The sequence below is a fragment of the Rhineura floridana genome, chromosome 1, assembly GCF_030035675.1.
Source record: "Rhineura floridana isolate rRhiFlo1 chromosome 1, rRhiFlo1.hap2, whole genome shotgun sequence".
In the NCBI taxonomy this organism is placed as follows: Eukaryota; Metazoa; Chordata; class Lepidosauria; order Squamata; family Rhineuridae; genus Rhineura; species Rhineura floridana.
This window is the reverse complement of record NC_084480.1, coordinates 162,739,506-162,762,578: the sequence shown is the minus strand read 5'-3', so window position 1 is coordinate 162,762,578 and position 23,073 is coordinate 162,739,506. Positions and strand designations below refer to the sequence as shown.

At 41.5% G+C, this 23,073-nt stretch overlaps 1 protein-coding gene across 9 annotated transcripts in view; it reads right to left on the bottom strand.

The window, feature by feature from the left end:
- RIMKLB (ribosomal modification protein rimK like family member B) overlaps window positions 1-23,073 on the bottom strand; it is a 114,845-nt gene that overhangs the window by 77,526 nt on the left and 14,246 nt on the right. For all 9 annotated transcript variants that reach the window (XR_009757756.1, XM_061583164.1, XM_061583155.1 and 6 more), the window contains one exon: window positions 22,224-22,443. Coding sequence is in view for 8 of the 9 variants with exons in the window: in XM_061583164.1 (XP_061439148.1) it covers window positions 22,224-22,398 (175 nt within the window). In the remaining variant the exon portion in view is untranslated. The remainder of the gene's footprint in view (window positions 1-22,223; window positions 22,444-23,073) is intronic.

Here is a 23,073-nt window from a genome sequence, read left to right as displayed (position 1 = left end):
CCAGTGCAATCCTAGCCATGTCTGCTCAGAAATAAATCCTGCTGAATCCAATGGGGCCTATTTCCAGATAAGTAGGATTATGATTGCAGCCTTACTAAAATTATCAACCTGTTTACTAGGGTGGTCTTGGACGTATGAAGATAGTGGTACAAAATGTTATCTCTTCTGCCATATATTCCTCTATGTAATGGAACTACAATGCCTACAATGGAAAATCCTCTAAGTCTATATTAATGCATTGGAGTGGAGCTAAGGGACTTTATAGAATACATAATTTTTGAGGGGAAAACAATGCAGTGATTTCCTAGAAGCCAACATGGATTTATCAAGAACAAATCCTGTCAGACTAATCTTATCTAATTTTTTGATCAGGTAACCTCCCTGGTAGATTGTGGGTATGCTTTAACTGGATTCCTGCATTGAGCAGGAGGTTGGACTTATTGGCATTTAGGCTCCTTCCAACTCTACATTTCTACGATGACCCCATAAAGCCATTCAGGGGCATTTAGCAGTTCTTGGATGACTGCCACTGCTGAGTCTCTGGGTCCCATCATCAAGACAGCGCCCATAGGCTCTTTTAGCCTATGAAATTATAGGGAAGCAAAGCTATCTCAGCTGCCTTCTCCTTCCTTGCCCTCAACAAGAAAGCAAAGAGTGGCCAGACTGCCACTTTTTACTGCCACATTTTCTTGGCACTAGGTGAAGTGTAGGGAGAAAAAGAGGGCTGCTCTCATGTTTGACTTGTGCCTCAGGAATACACCATACCCAAGGGGTAAGAGCGTGTGAATGGTGACTGGCCATTCCTGGGAAATGAGGCAGAGAGAGAGGAGAGGAAGAAAGCCATCTTGGCACTGTAATTTATGCCTCAAGAAGTGCTTTCCGCAGTCATGGGGGCAGGAAAAAACAACAGTGGTGCTATGCAAGGCATTCTCCTCTTCTTTCCTGTGAAGATTTTTCTTCCTCAAGCTCCTTGGAGCTAAGGAAAGGGCAAGAGAATAGAACACAAAATGTTTTTAAATGTTTTTAAATGTTTATTTTTTTGTAAAGCTGTGGAAGGAGCTCTAATAAACAACTGCCTCTCCCAGACACCTGGAATAATAATGGTGTTCTCTTGGCATTCAAGATACATTGCAGACCTCAGTTTGTTGCTGGGGTACAAAATGCCTTAGCTACCTGTGGCTTAGGATATGGTCTGCCCTCCCCACATGGACATTTTTCTACCTCCACATTTAGAGAATGCAGTAAGCTAGTAATTTTACAGAAAGAGCAACAGGAGACAGACACTGCAGCGCACTTCATTAGCTGCAAGCAAGCACTGCCGCACTGCAGCTGACGTGTGCTTGTAAAGAAGTGTGGCTACAAAGAGAGATGCACACAATTTCAGATCAAACTCTCGAGCATTGTCACAAACCAAAATAGCATAGTTACAAAATAGCTACAAATGAAGAAGGCGACCATCTCCTACAAAAGCTAGAAGATTATTCCAATTTGACAGAAAGGTGATGCATCCTCTCCTACTAGGGGAAAACCAGGCAAGTGAAAAAATTGTATGCACTATTGCCTCTTTTAAAACAGGGAGTGCAATGCTTATTCAAGTAGGGTTTTAAAACATTTTTGGTAGGTGCACTTTGCTTCCTCAAAATGGTTTCCAATTTTTACGTAAGATAATTCTATGTATATATGATACAGTTGCAATATACTAGGCAATAATTCAAATCGTGTTCTTTTTCAGAGGGTAAAACAGTTTGAAAGTGGATAGATTTTAGGAGGTTTCTTTTCTTCACAATGCTAACTATGGAGGCTATTTCTAAGCCCAAACGCCACCGCTTTGCTTGCTACCATTTTGATGGCTTCCGTTTTCTACACTACTTTTTCCATTTTCCCAATTGATAAAATACAATATATGTTTCATACCTTCGGGTGTCACAGCTTGCTAATTCATCTCTTAACAGTGCATATTTTTGCAATTATTGTTTAAATAAATTAGAGCATTTATATTTTAACAGAATACGTCCAACTGTCGAATATGTCCAATTTTATGTGCTAAGTATTTTATATTCGTATAGCTAAGTTTAAAACTGATAAACAATGTGTATTTCACAGGCGGAGTTGGAAGAAGAGAATGTTTCTTTGCTGTGGATTCAACATCACATCTCTAATGTAGAATAATAGAAAAATCTTCCCTCTGTTTAAACAGCATTTAGATCAAGGGCCGCTACAATAACTTTTGTTAAGATTTGTGGATCTAACAGTCTGAACACTGTTTTGGCCATCTTTTCAATATAAAATTATATTATGCCATTAAGCTTTGTGCAATTTTGCACAATATTAAGTTGAAAGGAAACTAAAAGGTTACTTACAACATATTCCATACCATTTCATAAACTTGATTGTTATAGCGATAAATTCAGTGTTGTTTTATAGTGTAAATACGAAGTTAATAAAATCCAGGTCATAGCTCAAAACACTCTTCACTAATGTCAGTTTAAAAAACATAGTCCAAGCAGAACAGTAAATACCAAAATGTATAATTTGAGTCACCACTACTGAGACATACAACAATGATTTATTTGCTTCTATTTCTAGCAGTACAAGTCTGGAAAGTTCCATCAGAACCTGCCATTTTGAAAAATGAGCAACTCTGTTTTAGTTTATGAAAAGTAGCCAATAATTGCCAGACTACCATCACTGAAGAGAGATCCATTTATTAGACTAGATAAAACATCTAAAATGTGTTTAGTTTTACCCATGCAAAAAATTAACTGCCCAGATTTTAGCTCAGATCAGAATCGGGGCTGAACCAGATGCAAGTGATCCCACTGAATAATTTGTCTTACATTTTATTTATAAAATTCCTTAACCGTGTTTCCTTTAAATAATTAAAATGTACATTATAAAAAGACTGTGTACAATACAATAGGCGTCAGACAAGAAGGTTTCTGTGCTTTCTTTCAAGCATAATGCCATAAAATCCTAAAGGCTAAAAGTTACTTTGTGTCACGTGAAGACATACTAAACAGACTAAACATACTAGACCGTATGTACAAAATTCCTCTGCTATTACTATTCTGTAATTAGAAACATTTAAATCTTTTTAATGATTTTTTGTCTTAATGGGCTATGTCCAAGCTAGGGTATTAATATATATGTGGGTTGCTATTACTGCAGGTGTATTCACGCACCTTTATCCACAAATGAGCAGTTTCAAATGTACAGCCTTAGAATTCTATCTAGATGTTTCCTATCCACACTAGTGAGCAGGGCTTGATGCAATGTATTTGTACTGTGTATCTTTCCCCCTCCTCTCAATTAGCGCTTCCCCACCCTTGATGAGTTCTGCAAACCTGAGGTCCATCTTGGGCACACACAGGTATTTGCTTACCTGTCTGTGCCCGTTTTTTAAAAACCAAAATACAGGATATTTTATCTCCCAGGCTTGTACAAAAGAGCAGGAAATGCACATGGCGCCCCGGCCCCATCAACAGTCCATACAAAAGCACCTTGCCAGAGCAAACCTACTGCTCACTGGTAGAGGGTGGGAGGCAACAGGGAATCAGACTGGAGTCTGTTGAGTCTCATTCCAGCTCCTAAGCCTCTACTGGCAAATCACCGATGGTCATTTGTTTCAATGGGTCCACACTCTGCCAGGAAGTTTCCTGAACTGTGAAGGAGGGGGTGCTCATGAGTAAGTATCCCCCGCCCTGCAATCAGGATTGGCTTAACTCTGACAGTGTCTATTCTGTGTCCATGTCATATTCAGTGAGCGGAGACTCTGCCCATCCTCCTTTGGTCTTATGATAAAGGCAGATATTGTATGTGTGCGAGAGAGAGAGAGAGAGAGAGAGAGAGAGAGAGAGAGAGAGAGAATATGAATGAGAAGGGGACTGGAGGGCCCATCCAGTTTCTCTCCTGAACCTGGAACTCGTTTCATGTAATTTTCTTGCAAAGGGAGGAACATCTAGAGAAGCTCACACACACACTGCAAGCTAGTGTTAAGGTGGTGTCTACAGGTGTTGCATTATCTATGGGAAAAATAAATGTCAGTAAAACCAATTTTAAAAAAAGAGGAGTTTGGAAAGAGTATTTTTTCCTTCAGTTTTCCTTTACTGTGTAAATCTGGGTGACCAAATATATACACACACCACTGCAGTTGTGCTTTCTGAAGTTTGCTGGAACTAGTTACCACCACTGCCAGTAAAAACAACAACTGTAGGAGACATGGAAAGAGGAGTAGGGAAAATGGAAGCTCGATCCACCCATAGGGAAAAAAAAGATCCAATGTGTCTGTTGTCCTGAGTGAAGGGGTTTGGAGTTGAATTTTCCCGCACTTACTGGATTAGCTCCATATCAGGAAAATCAAATTTACAGGGGGAAACAAGTGGGATAGCAGCTGTTTGAGAGGGGCATCATGTGGATGATGCCAATTAAACAAAAATGAAGACAGCTTTAGACAGACTAATGTCTAAATGTCACACTTGTACAGTGTGCATAAGTCCATAGTTATTGTTAGTTGCTTTGTGGCTCCCTGGATGCCAAAAAGCAGGACATAAACTGACAACCTAAGAGTGGGGTCTCCCCAATAAAATACAGCCTGGCCTCCATGACCCTACCCTTTAACTCTTTGCCACAGAAGTGAATGGAGCCAACTCCTATTGCAGAAGTTACACTTTCTCTTGTGGTGGAGGCAAAAGTTACCCACACAATTCCCAGTGTCAAGGGCAAAAGATACAACCAGCATCACACACACATTCTCACAGTATCTGAATGTAGCCCAACTGTAACCTGTCCACATACACATAAGGTTAAACAGTTAGGATTGGGTGGTGTGTGTGAAATCATTAAATTCAGTCACTGCCTTAGTCTATCTGGTATCTCTGCTGGCCACAAACTGAAGTGTACTAAGATGATGATTGCTTCCATCCCCACCAGGATTGGGTTAGCAAATGAAGGAGCTTCAATCTACTCACCACCTCCCGTTCTCCATGGTTCAGAAAGATCTCCTGCTGCACTTTTATCTCTTGTTGCAGGAGGGAAAAGGAGATTAAGATCCTAAACGCACAACTAGACACCACCCATGGTCTCTCCTTTTACTCATTTTCCTTCTTAAGGCTGTTAAGAACATAAGAACATAAGAAGAGCCTGCTGGATCAGGCCAGTGGCCCATCTAGTCCAGCATCCTGTTCTCACAGTGGCCAACCAGGTGCCTGGGGGAAGCCCGCAAGCAGGACCCGAGTGCAAGAACACTCTCCCCTCCTGAGGCTTCCGGCAACTGGTTTTCAGAAGCATGCTGCCTCTGACTAGGGTGGCACAGCACAGCCATCATGGCTAGTAGCCATTGATAGCCCTGTCCTCCATGAATTTGTCTAATCTTCTTTTAAAGCCATCCAAGCTGGTGGCCATTACTGCATCTTGTGGGAGCAAATTCCATAGTTTAACTATGCGCTGAGTAAAGAAGTACTTTCTTTTGTCTGTCCTGAATCTTCCAACATTCAGCTTCTTTGAATGTCCACGAGCTCTAGTATTATGAGAGAGGGAGAAGAACTTTTCTCTATCCACTTTCTCAATGCCATGCATAATTTTATACACTTCTATCATGTCTCCTCTGACCCGCCTTTTCTCTAAACTAAAAAGCCCCAAATGCTGCAACCTTTCCTCGTAAGGGAGTCGCTCCATCCCCTTGATCATTCTGGTTGCCCTCTTCTGAACCTGTTCCTCATCTTACTCTCCACCAGTCCAGCTCGCAACAAGGTTCCTAGAGATGGGAGTGAGGAGCATCCCATCTCCCATCCAAATAAATACTACAACATTCTCATCCTCAAAAGGCCTGCTGTATCAAAGCAACACATATGCAGCCCTCAAAGTGATAGCAGATTTGATCAGAAAGGCTAGTGAGACAAAGGAGCATTCCAGCTCAGTAGCCGGATTGGCCTCAGCATTTCTCCAGTTGAAAAGACTTCACTATGCGTACTTTCAGGGGCTTATAGGATCTAGGGCCTCACCCGTGAGAGCAGAGCTAGCAAAAAAAAGACAGAGGAAAGTGAACACCCATCTGAATAACCAATATATGACATTTACATTCTCTCTCTAGGATTGCATGTTAAGTTAACATGGCACTAAGTGACATATATTATTTCCTTTGGTCTGTCCTGAATCTCCTGCTATCAGTTTTGTTGAAGCTTCCCTCTATCAATCTTCTCCATACATACACTCAAACCCTTAGCAAATAGGCATTTTCAATACCCTGAAAATACTTTTCAGCACCTCGGTATCAATCAGCAGCAGTAATGTCAAGGAATAGTTTAAAAAGCACTGAACAGTCTGCTTTGTGTAGGAAAGGTTAAGACCACAGGATGCTGTGGTTTATTTAAGTTCTGCATAGCAACAATATGTGATCAATCAAATTCTTTATTGCATAGTCCACAGACCTCCGTAATCGAGCGAATAAAACACATACAAATAAAACGTAACAGCAACAATACATAAAATCAGGACTTAAGCTTAACCAAGTTCTTCCTTATCTGCATGGCCTGATGTGATTGAATGAAGCAGGGTTGATAAAAATCATTTAAAAAAAAAAACCGGATTTTTAAAATTTAAATCAGATTTCAAAAGTTTCTTAAAACAATTAGTAAAAAAAGAGCCTAGATCAGCGCTATCATCATAAATATTAATTATACAATTTCTAATTATATTCTATGAATATGTTAAGAGCAGTCTATGCAGATGGGAGATAACCTGATCTGCAGGTGATGTATATGAAGTATTAGTTCCCCTCTATTCAGCAGTGGTTAGGCCTCATCTTGAGTACTGTGTCCAGAAGGATGCACACAAACTGGAACAGGTTCAGAGGAGGGCAACAAGGATGATCAGAGACTGGAAACAAAGCCCTACCAGCAGAGACTGAAAGAACTGGGCATGTTTAGCCTTGAGAAACCCTTGAGGGGAGATATGTTAGCACTCTTCAAGTACTTGAAAGGTTGCCACAGAGGAGGACCAGGATTTCTTCTCGATCATCCCAGAGTGCCAGACACAGAACAATGGGCTCAAATTGCACGAAGCCAGATTTTGGCTGAACATCAGAAAAAACTTCCTGTTATAGCAGTACAACAATGGAACCAATGACTAGGGAGGTGGTGGGCTCTCCAGCAGTGGAGGCACTCAAGAGGCAGCTGGGCAGCCCCTCGTCGGGTATGCTTTAATTTGGATTCCTGCACTGAGCAGCGGGTTGGACTCGATGCCATTATAGGTCCCTTCCAGCTCTATGATTCCATGATTCTAAGAGGGAGAATTGGGTTGAGAGAAGTTGAGAAGAGTGCCATGAGGAAGCACATTCCTCCCTGTACCACACAGGGATGGTTCAGGAGGAAATAAGACACCTTTTCCCTTTCCCACCAAAATCTCCCCCACTGAAAAATGGAAATGGACTGCCTTCAAGTTGATTCCGACTTGGTAAGCAGTACTCAGATTTCCAAGTCCTCTTTAGCATTATAGGAACACAGGAAGTTGCCCTATACTAGATCAGAATATAAGTCTGTCTAGCTTAGGATGGATACTAGGCAGCCGCTCAGGAGCCCTACTCAGGCTGGTTAGAGTCCTGAACAGGAACATTATTAGGGGATGTAGATACACTGCAATGTTTTCTTGTAGATCCCACTCGTTTTATCCTGTCACTGTGCCAGTTATTCAAAAGACTTTGGTGCGGGACTTTGTCAAATGAGTTTGCAAGTCCAAGTATATAATGTCTAATAATAATTTCACTCCACATAGTTATTAACACTCTCAAAGAACACCAAATGATTGGTAAGAAAGAACTTTCCTTTGCAGAAGCCACGTCAAATCTTCCTGAGCAAGTCTTGTTCTTCTAAATACTTAACGATACTTTCTATCAATTTATGGCACACTGACTGGCCACTAACCATTTCCTGGATTCCTTTGCATCCCTTTTTATTTTTTAACTTTTGCATTTATTTATTAAACAAAATCATATATAAAAATAACAGATTAACAAAACTGTCGTGGCTAACCAACCTTTTACAAAATAGAAAAAAGTAATAAAATATAAATGTATTCCTCCTGCTGGGAGGAAGGGCGGGATATAATAATAATAATAATAATAATATTCAACTATATGATAAATATATATATATAATTTCTAGTAGGCACATTGGGGTTCTTTACACATTTGAGAAACAAATACGTTATAGATTAGATCAAGGAAAAGAATAAGAAAAATATAGTTTGTAACATCAAAGAGTTCCCAAGATCTTACAAGGCTTGATATTATTCCAATACATTGCAAATAAGCTCCATTTGTGTATAAAAGAGTCTTGTGACTGTCTTCCTTTCCTTATTCTACCTATACTAGTAAGTTTCAAAAGAGTGACTATGTCCCTTACTTTGATCATCCATGCATTAATTGTTGGAGTAATTGATTTTTTCCAATTTCTGATTAAAGCCAATCTGGCTGCCATTAGAAGGGTGATCATTTTACTATCATCAGATAGGATAGGATCCTTAAGATAACCAAAAATTAAGATTAGATCCATGGGAAGATCATACCCAGTTAAATCTTTTGTCTGAATGACAATCTCTTCCAAAAATGTTTTGATTTTAGGGCAGGATAATAGAATATGGAGTAACCCTGCATTATGGGGTAATCCTGCATTATCAGCTTTGCATCTCCAGCAAACATCAAATGTGGAACTATAGATATGACTCTTTTAGGGGTCACCACCTAGACACCAGTTTTTCAACTCGATTAAGTCAATTTTCCCCAATAAATCAACAATCCCCAGAACATGGCAGCCATGCATTTCTTCATTAGAGATCAAAGCTGTTAATGGGGATAAATTCAGACTTAATTTTAAAGATTAGCGTTATATTCTCTACTTCCTCGTCCTCTTGTCCAGAGATAGATTTTAGGGGCAAGGTGCATATTTGTTGTAAAAACACCAATTTCACATTTTAGATATTAAGAACTCAGGTGGATGCTGTCTGAACCAGGTGACCTGTTAATTTACTGCAGCCCCAATACATTCTGATACTGTTTATATTTTTTAAAACGAACAGCAACGCGTAATCCAAATCACAGATCTCCCACACCACTTCTTGTTTATCACACAAGTGACTTCAAGACTGGATTAATGCAATACACTCTATGTGGGGCTTCCCTTGGCCTTGACCCAGTGTTTTACACAAAATAATTTAACACAATGCATTCAACATCTTGTATTTTCAGGTGAAGACTTAAATCATTATACAAATTAAATCAGGCTAGAAATTGCAACATGACAGCTTTACTGTAATTCTGAGATGAGGAATACAATTATATTTTTTGTTACTTAATTTCATTGCACTAGAATGCATCCAAAACTGTTCCAATGTTTCTATATACTATAAGCTTTATTTTTTATACTCAATTAACAACCCTCCCCTGCCACACTCCCTATCTGTAGCAATGAGGCTTAGAAAAAAAGCTTCCATTGGTGCTAATGAGTGTTCCCCTGCCCCCAAGCGTAGTAGTCTTGCAGGGGTTGGGGGATAGAGTGGAGAGGCTAAAGTCTGGATCCAAAGACACTGGAGGCTACATATGGGTCATGGATCAGCCATTCCCCATACCTACTTCTCCACCAAGGCTGGTGTGAATATAAATACAGAAATATTTGAAAATGCTATATTTGTTGGGATAGGGAAACTTGTGATCAATATAGGGAAGTTTTGCATCCAGTACAATCACCTTACCCTTTAACTGTATATAAAGACTGGATAAAAGAACAAATAAAATCTTTTCAACAGAATATGGGAGAAATAAAATCACCACAATTTAAAAAAATTACGAATCAGGCTTTACTAGAAATAATGAGAGAAGAAAACTAAGAGTTAACATGTTCTGAATACATCTTTGTCCAAAGGAAGCACTTTCCCAAATATCACTTGCTGTTACATGTAAAAACAAGTAACCCAGCATATTTGGAAAAGTGGGCAGCATAGTTACAAGGGAAATTTCCAGGGTGGCCTCATATAGATGTTAAATAGCATTGGGGACAGAATGGAGCCTTGCAGACATTGCACCACCATGGCCCCAACCTACAAACTGCAGAGCTGCTCTGGGAAGATACCATGGCCAGTGTTATCAAAAACTGCTGAGACTGAGGAGAATCAATGGGGTTGCACCTGTTAATTCAGTGCCCATGAGGGTTGCATCTGGCAGTCATGTTAAAGTGGATGCACAGAATGGAGCAGCCTTGACGAACAACAAAATGGATTAGTCTTTGGTTCATTCTGTTTCATTTCTGCTAGCACTGTCACTTTCTGCTGTCAGCAAAGAGTTCCTTATAAGGAGTAGCTGGTATACAGCTGTCTGGCAGACAAAACAAAAATGAAAGGGTAGCATTTTTTGAGAGCTGAATTGTGTCAAAGGGGCCAGTGGAAAATCACTAATGCAGGGTCTCAGTAGTTCCAAACAGATTAATGGTCTAAGTGGGATTACCTATTATGGGGATCTACCCATACTCACTGAAATTAATGTAAATTTACTTGATAATTCCTATCTCCTGATCAGGTTTGTCGGTTATTATAAAGGATATTCAAAGTTTGGGTTAGCAAGATCTTCCAGGGGTGGGGGAAAGGAACTGCCTTTGGTTTACTTTTTTTCTTGCTGGCCAGGGCTGTGGAGTCAGAGTCGGGAGCAATTTTGGGTGGAGTCGGTAGAGATGTACCGACTCCGATTCCGACTTCTTCATAAATGGCAAATGTATATTAACTAGTAATAACACATTTACTGTAGTAAAATGGTAGCACAAGGCATTTCATCACCACCACGTGAATCCAGATCTTGGAAAAGTTACTTTTTTAAACTACAACTCTCATCAGCCCCAGGGATTGGTATATTCATTTCAGTTATAAGTTTTGTGTTTGTGGCTTTGTTGTGGTTGTGATTTTGAGTTATGGATTGTGTTTTCCTCCCTGTTCCACTGGGTTGTTGCTTAGCAAAATGAACCAGGATTGAAATTAAAAGTGAAAGGATCTGATAAGGGTTGATGCAGGCCAGAATTTGACATGGTGTGCAAGGGCCTTGTAACAGCACCCCATCTCTCCTGACACAAGTCATCAACCAGAGCAACCAAAGCCATGTTGGTGCCCAAACCCGGAGTGAAATGGCTCAAGATAATCAGTTTATTATGTACTGATTAACTGTAATTTTAAAAAAGAAAGTAGTATTTTCACCAGCAAAGAGTACAGTACTTCTAGGAATTTGTATATATAGGGCCTTTTCTGTAATGGCCCCCGAACTGTAGAACAGCCTCCCCGAAGAAGTACGCCTGGCGCCGACGCTTCTATCTTTTCGGCGCCAGGTTAAGACCTGGCTATGCTCCCAGGCATTTTAAGCGTTTAATGTTATAATTTTAAATCTTTTTTTGTTTGCTGTTTATGTTTACTGTTGGTAGGTTGATTTTATTGTGATATTCTGTATTTTAATCTTTTGTACACCGCCCAGAGAGCCACTCGCTATGGGCGGTTTAAAAATGAAACAAATAAATAAATAAATAAACTGCTTCCTGAGATCATTTATTACATTTAATACAAGATCCCGGTGGCTGAACCTGGGAACTCAACCCTAAGCTTTGGTCTTGAGTTGAGAGTATCAGTTTGGTGGATAGAACGTTTTGCCTTAGACCAGGAAGTTCAAACCTCCGCTCATTCATAAAACTCACTAGAGGACATTGATCCAGTCACACACGCTCTCTCTCAATCTAACAGACTGCGTGATAGCATGTTAATTTGTTTTGTCAGTGAAATGGAAGTAAGAGGATGAGATGACTCAAAATGGCCACATAATAAGCAGGACCATTCAAATTACACTGTTCCAAGAGAATCTGAGATGGTGAATTCTTTCCTACATACAGTGGAACCACTGGAACTGTTCCTTGCAGAACAAATACTCCAAGTTGCGCCAACCATAATGCCTGCCCCCCAGCCATGCCACATCAGTGACCACTCCCTGCACACACATCACAATTCTTTGCCACTACAATCCACAGACCTGAAATATCCTAGATCTCAAGTACAGAGGCAACCACTTGCCTCAGACCTAGAAGTTCCCAGAGAAGCAGTAAAGGAGGATTTGGGGTTCTTGTTTGGGTACTGCATTATAGTCATCAGCCTGGAATACAATTTTCTGCTGACATTCAAAATATCTAAAGTTTCTTTTCATTAAGGGCTTGTTCCCCCCCCCCCGGTATGGTTAAGCAGATGAATGATTTTAGATTAACAGTATTTTTCAAGGTCACGGTTCATCGGGCTATAATTGTTATACCAGAAATGATATAACGTAAGCTTTCAATAGATAAATTGCAATTAAAAAACATGATTTCTTAAGTACACATGATGTATAGATTTCAACATATGTTTAAAAGTCAAGATAACAAAATATATTAGGCATTGGAAATTATAGAGGGAGGATGATTATGCAAGACTATCTCGCCTAACTGTCTCCATTCCCACTTCATTCCAGAGCCATGTTCAATTCATCAGCCATGCATCTGGCAAGCCTGTCACACAAGATTCTTCTTTCTCTCCAGCTGTCCCTTTTATTTATCCTCCTGTGTAAGTAACCTTGCCACAAGTACATTCTTCGTCACAGTGACTGACCTCCATATCCCCAGGTGGCGACAGTTTGCCATGCAACTGCAACAGCTTTAAAGGGGCAGCTGCTCAGCTCCAGGCTGGCACAGCAGGAGACTATTTACTTGTCTGCACATGAAAGGGTCCTGTTTACAATTGTCCTACAATGGCACCTTCTTTACAACACCAATCCCTAATTCTGCCATCTCATGCACAAAACCATGCTTAGAGGCTGGATAACCTGTGCATGTATCTAAGAGATCCTGTAATAACAGTCTCTTCCCAAGATTATATAGATGTCTACTCCCATTTTTTAACCTGCATAAAGCACGGGACCAGAAAGCTGTTCACCACAGTTGTGTTCTACATACCTGTCGGGAACATGACCTTCCCAATCTCTTCAGGAGCTTGGAGCTGGGGACAGGGCATGGACGTTCCTGATGCAACCTTGAGAACTCAAGGCAACAGAAGCAAGACATCACCCCTCCAAAGTGGGGCAGAGACTTAGCCAAAATTAGTGGTTGCCAACTACAAGTTACCCTGAACATCCCCCAACAAGCAAGCTTGACTTTTTCCCCAAACAAAATTGCAGCACAGAAGGAGTTTTCAGTTGGGGGAGGAGCAACACATTGGAAGGAGAAGGTGAACACTTCCCTTATCAACTTCAGTCTCCATCTCCCAAACAGCCCCACTGCAATTAGACTTTCAAAAAGCCTTCTATAGCCTCCAACAGCTCTTTACAAGCCTAATTATAGCAGGAGCGGAGTGGGAGAAGGAGGGATGCTGTGCAGCAGATGGGGAGAGCCAGAGGCCACAGCCTGCCTGTGGCTCCCCTACCCTGCTGCACTGGGTATAGAGAAGTGAGTGTAGCCCTCATCCTTCCTCATGCAACAACTGGGCTGGAGTAAAGCCATGCCCATTGGCTTGGGAAGTGTTAGCTTAAGAATCACAGGAGTCAGAACAGAACTGGAAACCTCAATCATTTGGATTGCAAGAGTCTCTATAAACAGAGGTAGTGTGATTCAGTTCCAAGCAAATTTTTATCAACTCCCAAGAATTTTGCAACTGTAGCACGAAAAAAGGGACACAAGTCATGTGACAAGGGGGTTAAGCAGCTGGCTGCCGCAGGGGGCCGCCACTCAGCTCCACTTGACTCCATGCCGTTCTGCCTAGAGTAGGGGCTCACTCTGCCAATGGGAAGGTGGCAACAGAAGGAGCGAGTGGGGAGCCTGGCTCCACGAGCCGGGGGGATCCGACAGTAGCGGTAGGTGAAGCACGGGCACAAGGTGCTCTGCTTTGGAGCTTGCTTTGTGCCTGCTAGGCTAAGCTTCACTCTCTCTGCTGCGGGCTGGCTTTTGACCGGAGCAGGAGGTGGCGCACAGAGCCTTTGCGCCAGCTTCCAAGGCTGGGAAAGCAGAGCGCGCAGCTGAGGAAGCATGGGCCCAGTGTGTATTGGAGGAGAGCGCGGATATGGCATGCCTTGCATTGCTGGGCTTACTTTAAGGGGGAAGGGGGCTGTTCAGCGCCTGCGCCTCCGTGGCCAGAGCACACATACCTTGGACGCGTAAGACCCGCAGTCCCAAGAGTATCTTTTAGCTCAATCTCAGCCTAACAGAGATATGGGGGTGTGAGTTCGGGGTGCATAGACCCTGGAACCGAATGGAGAGGCAGTAAGAGGCACCGTAGCTCTGGTTGGGAGTGGATCAAGTGCCCCTGATAGGGATATTTATTTTACTTCTTGGTTTTTTTACTGGCATGATTATATATACGAAGTTCAATAAAAGAACATTTTCACTGTCTTGAGTTTCTTTTCTGACCATTATTATTATTCGTTTCATTTCATGATTACTGAAAATAATTTTGTTGTATAGAGGAGGGGGGTGTTAAAAAATGATCTGCTCCGGGTGTCAAATATGCTAGGTACGCCACTAGTCTCTCTTAAACCCTGGAGAAGGAGGCTCAGCCGCTGCTTTTTAAAGAACTGATGCCCTTCCTTTAAAAAGCACTCAGGTAGAAAAACACAACATTCCCAATTTAAAAACAAACATGACACCTTTTTGCTCTTGCTCTTTGGAATTTATAACTTAAGATAGGGAATGGCACTAGCACCTGAGAGAACCATCCTGCCCCCTTACGAATAGAGTAATATAGTAAGAGCTCTGCTGGATGAGGTCAATGGCCCATCTAGTCCAGCATCCTCCTGTACAGCAAAGAACACTATGACTATGGAAAGCCTGCAAGAACCACCTGAGTGCAACAGCACTTGCCACAGATCAGATTCCCAGCAACTGGCATTCAGAGACATACTGCCTCCAACACTGGAGATAGAACACTAGCCACCGTGACTACTAGCCACATTAGAATAGAATCATACAATAGTGGAGTTGGAAGGGGCCTATAAGGTCATCAGGTTCAATCCCCTGCTCAATGCAGGAATCCAACTTAAAGCATACCCAACAAGAGGCTGCCCAGCTGCCTCTTTAGTTCAGTCCTCCAAGGTATTTGCTACTCCTGCCAATATTTATCATCTGCAAACTTCATAAGCATTCCCTGCACCTCCTCATCCAAGCTGTTAACAAAAATGTTGAAGAGCATTGGTCCCAGAACTGAGCCCTGCAGTACCCCACTTTTTACCACCACCCTCACTTTGAGAAGGAACCATTGATAAAGCACTCAAAAGATTCTGTAGCCAACTGTGGATCCTCCTGATAGTTGTTCCATCCAGCCCACATTTAGCTAGCTTGCTAATCAGAGTATCATGGGGCACTTTGTCAAGCGCTTTGAAGTCAAGATATTATTTTGTCCACAGCATTCCCACAATCTACTAGGGAAATTACCTGATCAAATATGAAATAAGATTAGCCTCGCAGGATTTGTTCTTGGTTGGCTTCTAGTAATCACTGCATTGTTTTCAAGGTGCTTATAGATTGACTGCTTTATAATCTCCTCCAGAATTTTCCCAGGAATCGATGTCAGGCTGACTGGTCTGTAGTTCCCAGGTTCCTCCTTTTTGCCCTTTTTGAAGATAGGGATAAGATAACATTAAGCCCTTCCCCAGTCATCTGGCATGTCACCCGTCCACCATTATTTCGCAAAGATAATGGACGGTGGTTCTGAGAGTTCTTTAGCCAATCCCAATCTAGCAATCCCAAACTACAATCCTGCCCCTTCAACTTCATGTTTGCCAGCAGGTCATGGATCCTCTTTTGGGAGAAAACTGAGCCAAAGGAGGGATTGAGCCTTTTCTTTGTCACGTGTTATCATTTTGCCAGCCTCACTAAGTAGCTGTACCATTATTTCTTTCCTCTCTTTTTTACTATGCATGTACCTGAAAGAAGCTTTTTGTTGCTTTTAGCTCCCCTTGCTAACCTCAGCTCATTCACAGCTTTAGCCTTCCTGACGCCATCCCTGCAGTTCTGTGATACCTTTGTGGCCTGGCCTGGCCTTCCTTTCACTTCCTAAATGTGTCCTTTTTGTTTTCAAGTCATCTCCAAGCTTTCTGTGGAGCTACACTGGATTCTTATGCTGTCTTCCAACTTTTTTCTTGGGATTGTTTGCAATTTTGCCTTTAGAATTTCCTTTTTTAGAAACTTCCACTCAACTTGGACTCCTTTTCTCATTATGGTTGCTTGCCATAGAACTTTACTTATCATTGTTCTGAGTTTATTAAAATCTGCTTTCCTGATGTCCAGGGCACACGTATAGCTACTCACAGCTTTTGCTTCCTTTAAAATCATGAACTCAAGTATAACATGGTCACTTTCCCCACAGAGTTCCCGTAACTGTCACTTCATCCATCAAGTCATCTCTATTGGTTAGAATCAAGTCAAGGATAGCTGATGCTCTAGTTCTTTCCTCCACTTTCTGTAGGAGAAAGTTATCTCCAACACAAGTCAGGAATTTCTTCGAGGGGCTGTGTTTGGCAGAATTCGTCTCCCAACAGATACTGAGGTAAGTGAAGTCCTCCATTACTACTATATCATGCTTCCTTGAAACTTTGGCAATTTGCTTTTCAAGTTTCATCCTCATCTTCTCCTTGACTGGGTGGTCAGTAGTAGAGTCCAACCACCATATTCCTTTTATTCCTTGTCCCGTTAATTTTATTCCATATACTCTTGGTGGGGCTACCAAGCTCATCCTTCTGTATTTCTGAGCAGTGATATGTATTTTTAACATATAGTGCAACTCCGTCTCCCTTTCCATTTTTTCTTCCTTTTTGAACAAGTTATATCCTTCAATTGCTATATTCTACTCATGGGAGTCATTCCACCAAGTTTCAACTATACCTATCAAAGTGTTTTTACCTTCTTGTATTAAGAGTTCAAGTTCATCTTGTTTGTTTCCCATACTCTGGACAGAAACTGAAGACCATATGATTTATGGTCTGGCTTCCTTCCTACATTTCTATGAAGACTATTATTGGGCTCCATTAGAGCCGTTCTCTCAGTTCCTGTTCCTGTGCATAAGCCCTCATCAAGTATTACCTTCAAAAGTTTACGCCTCCCTCTCCCTTAAGATTCAGTTTAAAGCTCTCCTAATGAAGTTCTCCATGTTGTGGCCAAACACATTCTTCCCAGTCCTTGCGAGGTGCAACCATCACTTGACAACAGTCCATCTTCCAGGAAGTGTAGGCCTTGTCCAAGAATTCCAATCTCTCATGTCGGCACCACCTTTGTAGCCAGTCATTCACCTGGAGTGTTTTTTTCCCTTTCTACGTCTCTTCTAAGTACTGGAAGGATGGGTGAGAAAACCTTCTGGGCCCCAAAGTCCTTGAGTTTCCTTCCCAGAGCTTCAAGGTCTGATGCGATTTTTTCATAGCTCCACTTGGCAGTATCATTCATTCCCACATGGATGAGAAGGGATATATGTCAGTGGGCTTTATGAGTGATGGCAATCCTTCTGTCACATCTCTAATCCATCCTCCAGGGAGACAACATACCTGGCAGGTCCATGAGTCTTCTCAGCATGCTTGGGTTTCAATCACACACAGCAGGGAGTCTCCCACTACTACTCCCTTTCTCTTCTTGTTGTGAGCTGTGGTTTCATTGCCTCGACTTGACCAAGCTTCAGCCACTCGCTCACTCTCGCACAGAGTCTCCTGTAATTCTTCCTCTGCAGGGTGTCCTCCAATCTCATCCTCAAGTACCTGAAAGCAGTTCCACAGTTCCACTGGTGCGAGGTGTCTTCTATCTCTCTTGCTCCTAACTGTCACACTTTCCCACGGAGTTTCCTCCGCTTCATTATCTCCTCTTCTGCTTCAACATGCTGTTGTTCTTCCACTTCCTGTACATCTCTTTGCTTCTGTTGTTCCAGCATTCTGTCTAAGAGCTATTCATCTCTTATACCCATGAGTATGGCTACTCCCTGCTCCAGGCCTCTCATGTTTTCTTCCAACAATGCAACCAGATTGCACTTGTAAGCCATGTTGTTCTCGGTCAAGAAAACAAACATTGCACACACTTTGCAGGTCACCATCACTATGCTTTCCGTCCATAGTCTCTATTACTTTTTTTAAATCTTTCTACGTATATTGAAATGGCCTGTGCTTTGTCCTGCCCTCCTTGAAGGTTTACAGAAGAGCCCCAAATATATATCATGCACACTACAACAACTTTTTGTTAGGGACCTCCCTGACAAACTCTCCTGTTAACACGCTCTTTGAGAGCTGGCTTACTACAGTATTCTAGACTATACCCTCTAGAACAGCTGAGACAGCGTCCTCTGCAATGCTCAGTTAGGACTTGGGAAACAGAATGAAACTCCCAGTACACACAGCTGCTGATAGCTGCACTCAGCAATTATCAGGACATGCCCCTTCAATCAATAGCTATCAGGACACACCCTTTCCACTCAAGCTGCTAGGGCCCCTTCAGCCTTTCCACCTACCCAGCTGAGCACATGGTGACTCAGAACAGACATATTTGTAACATATATGTACATGTAACACACAGTCACTTTCCTGTTAGATGAAGCTATAAGCAACTCAATGTCTCCTTTCCTCAAACTATTTTTTATTCCCCGCATATTTGTCCTTACACAGATTTAACATATTGTGTCCCAAACCTTTTGCTCAGCATGTGTACAGTGACTATTTTAGGGGAAACAAAGGACAGATGCTGTCAAATGAGGACTTAGGTACTTGTCCAGCTTTGTTGTAAATAATAGTATTCATGGTATTTAATTTTCTTATGTACACTGCTTAGAGTGTTTGGGATTCAGCAGTCTTAAATAGAGATGTGAAGGCGTGGAAAAAAACTGGAGAAATTCAGGAAAAAAAACAAAGAAGCTTCAGGAAAAAACCTGGGTTTTGTTGCCCAAATTTCTCTTTTTTTCCTGGGCCATCACACCTCTTTACTGAAATTAGAGCGGAAATATAACTTGGGCTGCTCTGTGTACAGCCCCCAGAGACCAGCTCCTCCCACACTGCAACCTGCAGAATTCCTTTTTGGTGACATACTCCATTGCTTTTTGTAAGCACTCCCTATGGTGTGGGCGCTAATACGTAGGCAGCTCTTTGTGTTCTCTGGGTACTTCCATGTAAAGGTTCTCTGTATAAGCAGATCCAACGTTGCAGCTCTAGCTAAGGAACTGGCACTCATATTGTCCTCCAATTGAGAAGCTTTCCTCCCTTTTGTGCCTGTCTTGAGGGGCAGAAGTGCCTTTCTGCCCAATTCTTTTCTCACCTCCATGTTAACCGCAGCTCATTCCCTTTTTAAGAAAGATTTTTTCCCTATTTTTCTTTCTTTTGCTCCTTAGGGCTTGTGTTTCCAAAATCAACCTTCAAAGAAAGTATCCTCTAAGAAACCTACAGGCAAGGACAGGGCATATAAGTCTCTTTCCTACAGAGAACATGGACCCTAAGAAGTTAATGACTTTGAAACTGTTGGATTTTGGCTCCAAGGCAAAACTGACTTCTGGAAAGTTATTACTTGGAGCCAAAATCCAACCATTTATTTGGTACCAATGACATTGACCATTTCTAAGTCATGTACAGCTCAACTGACATCTTTTCTGAATAGACACCAAACAATTCTTACATTTCCCTGAGTTCCCCTCCTCAGATTAGCGTTGCCTCCAGTGCTCAGGCTGAGCAAGATTTCTCTGAAGGGGCAATAGAAGGGAAGTTATAGCTCAAGCACAGCCCAGGCTTCTGTGTTATGGTAGATGGCCACATTTCCATTTTCCAAGATAGGATAATATCCCTCCCTCCCTCTTTTACGGGTCTCTTCATAGGCCTTACAATGTGAGGTTGTCTAGAATTCTGCCTGGTGAGTTCAGAAGAGCTCTGGGTTTGCTCGTTTTTCTTAAAGCAGAGCAACATAGGATTTTTTAAAAATTCAAATGAAGCTTTTAACTTTGTTATTAAAAAACCTCTACTACTGTGCTTTAACAAAAAACAATCAAGAGCCCTGCAGGTAACATTTTGGGCCACCTCTCTTCTTGCAAAACCCACAGACCTAGAGAAACAGAGAAAGCAAAGAGCACGGCGTAACAGAAAAGCAGAGCAACACAAGGCTTTGTAGAGGCCCTGATATAACTCAGGTTTACTGACACTGCGCTTCAACTCAGGGGGAGGGACCCAAATCATCACAATTCATCTTGTCATTTAGCCCACATACAGATCCGATGCATACTCCTACCTAGACTAAACCTGGAAAACAGTAATTTGTTTCCTCCAAACTCCACTGTGATGTTTGGACCATATCATCCTCCTTATTGTCACTATTGGTAGGATGATGGTGCCCACACTGACAGCATGATGGAGTCCAGCCACTTCCTGATGAATGCCAAGGAGAGAGGCACAGAAGTGCTTGCTTAGAAGTTGCAATTTGAGTTAAAGAAAGTATCTTAGATATATTCAAAATACTTCCTAGTAGTACAACATGAACAAATTTGTATCCTGAGCCAGACAAAAATCAAAGTTCAGTGACATCGCTAATTATAGATCCTGACAAACACGAAGTTTAGCCATTTTGGTAGGTAGGGAAAGAACTACTGTATTAACTCTTCAGCAGGATAAACACGCACAGTACTTTGGGGATCTTGGTGTTGCCCAACAAAAACGGATTATCTTATTTAAGGTTATGCTAAGAAGTATGCCTGCCACATAATCACATGGGAATGCAGAGCTCACAGTTTAGGTTCCACAATCATACCATCATCAGCCGATACTGATCACTGATCCTGAGTTTAGCAAGAATCCCTTTAGCAAAAATTAAGGCAGAAAAAAAGTAAGACAAGTGAAAATGAGTTTGGGATCCCTTCCAAGTAAATGCAATGGCCGTTTTCTCCTGCAAAAATACACCTGTGTAGCTGGAAACGTACCATGCAATTGTTTAAAAAAGCCTTAAACAAATGGACATGACAATACATTATTTTGCTCTTAGAAGACAGTGTTAGGGTTTGTAAATAGTTATTGGCCCATTTATAGAATCCTAGAGTTGGAAGGGGCCTTGTAGGCCATCGAGTCCAACCCCCTGCTCACAGCAGGAAATCCACAGCTAGAGCATCTCCCACAGATAGCTGTCCAGCCTCTGCTTGAAGACATCCAGCGAAGGGGATCCCACCACCTTCCTAGGCAGTCGGTTCCATTGCCGAACCGCCCTTACTGCCAAGAAGTTCCTTCTAATGTCCAATCTGAATCTACGCTCCTGCAACTTAAAACCATTAGACCTAGTCCTACCCTCTGGGGCAGCAGAGAACAAATCTGTACCCTCCTCTATGTGACAGCCCTTCAGGTACTTAAAGAGTGTAATCATGTCGCCCCTCAGCCTTCTCTTCACCAGACTGAACATGCCAAGTTCCTTCAACGTTTCCTCATAAGACTTGTTCTCCATACCAGCTATCATCCTCATCGCCCTCTTCTGAACCCACTCCAACTTGTCTATATCTTTCTTAAAATGAGGTGCCCAGAACTTAACTGTGGTTAAAATTCCCTTCAGGTAACCAGATAGGGGAGCTTTTCTGAACAGCATGAGGATGGGTTCTTTCATGCTCTTGATAGAACACGTGACATTAGGGTAAAAAAAATGTCATTGGCTAGTAGTACATACAGACGTATTTGCAAGAAGGATAGTCTGTCCAAGTAAGAAGGAATGCACACATATCAATTTAAATATGGCATGGTGGCCGACGAATTAATTCACCTTTTCCAGAGACATTTAAAAAATCTGTCAATGAAAGAGGAGACAGAAAACAATAATCCAGAAAGTGTTAAAGACAAGAGCTTTTCACTGTACCTCCAGCTGCTGTACTATTGGCAGGATAGCATGATACAACTGATTGATACTACAAGGGGCATGTTTTCACTGCCAAAGTTGGTGACGCTACACTGCCCACTTGGTATGACACTGACTACACATCATATAGCCCTCTGGATGAATCCAGTTTTGGGGCCGCTATGATGCAGCCTCCATTATATATCTCAACCAGATTCTCCTCTCTTACATCCTATTTTCTAGAAGCCCAGAAGCTTCTCAAAAGGTCATGAGATCATGGCATTTCTAATGACAGAATGAGCAACTTTAACCAAGATTCACATCTGGGGATCATCATATCCTCCCCCTACTGTCACTTTTCCATACCACCTTTATTCTTACCAAGGTTTCCTTGCTCAATGGTCAGGACCACTTCATCCATCACCAAGGCCCGGAAGTCCAAATCCTCTTCACAACACTTGGCCTTCAGTGCTCTCAGGATTTGTTGCTGAGGGTAGTCTTCCCTAATACGACGATCCGTTAAAAACCAGAGCCTGGGAGCAACAGAGCTACACATCTTGAACTAGTCTCACAGACGTTAGGTCTCCTTTGAAAGGAATGTCTAGAAAATTAAAGAAAAAAACTTAGCACACAAAAAGGTTTGCGTCTTTCCCATTTCCTAATATTTATTTGTATATAATGAGCAATGTATGTGATGGATAGAGATGTAAGATTTCTGACCACTTTCAAGCCATGGATAAAAAGCACATTTTTCCGTTTTCAGGAAAAATTGGAATGTTTGGGGAAAACTGAAACATCCAATACTTATTTTTTTAGTACCTCTTACAGATCAAATGGCACTTTGTTACTTTAGGAACATAAAATGTATCATGTATAACTTGGTTCACCATTAAATTATGTTTGGTATATTAAAATTACAGTTTATTCACACAATAATCACAAATTTAATTTACTTTTTTAAAATTTTTAAATGTTTGTTACAGTTCAGCAGCTTGTAGTTCCATTTGTAACCTTACATATTAATAAAACAGAATTAAAAACAGGAGTAACCATTAACATTATGTTAAAAAAAGAAATTATGAATTATGGAAATTATGTCTCCTCTGGCCTTCCAGAGTGTCAAACAGACATAAAGCACTCTTTTCCATGAAAAGTGCTGAGAAAAATAGGAGAAAACCAAGTCTCACTGAATACTACATGATCAGTCTTATTTCTGAGCTATTGTTATCAG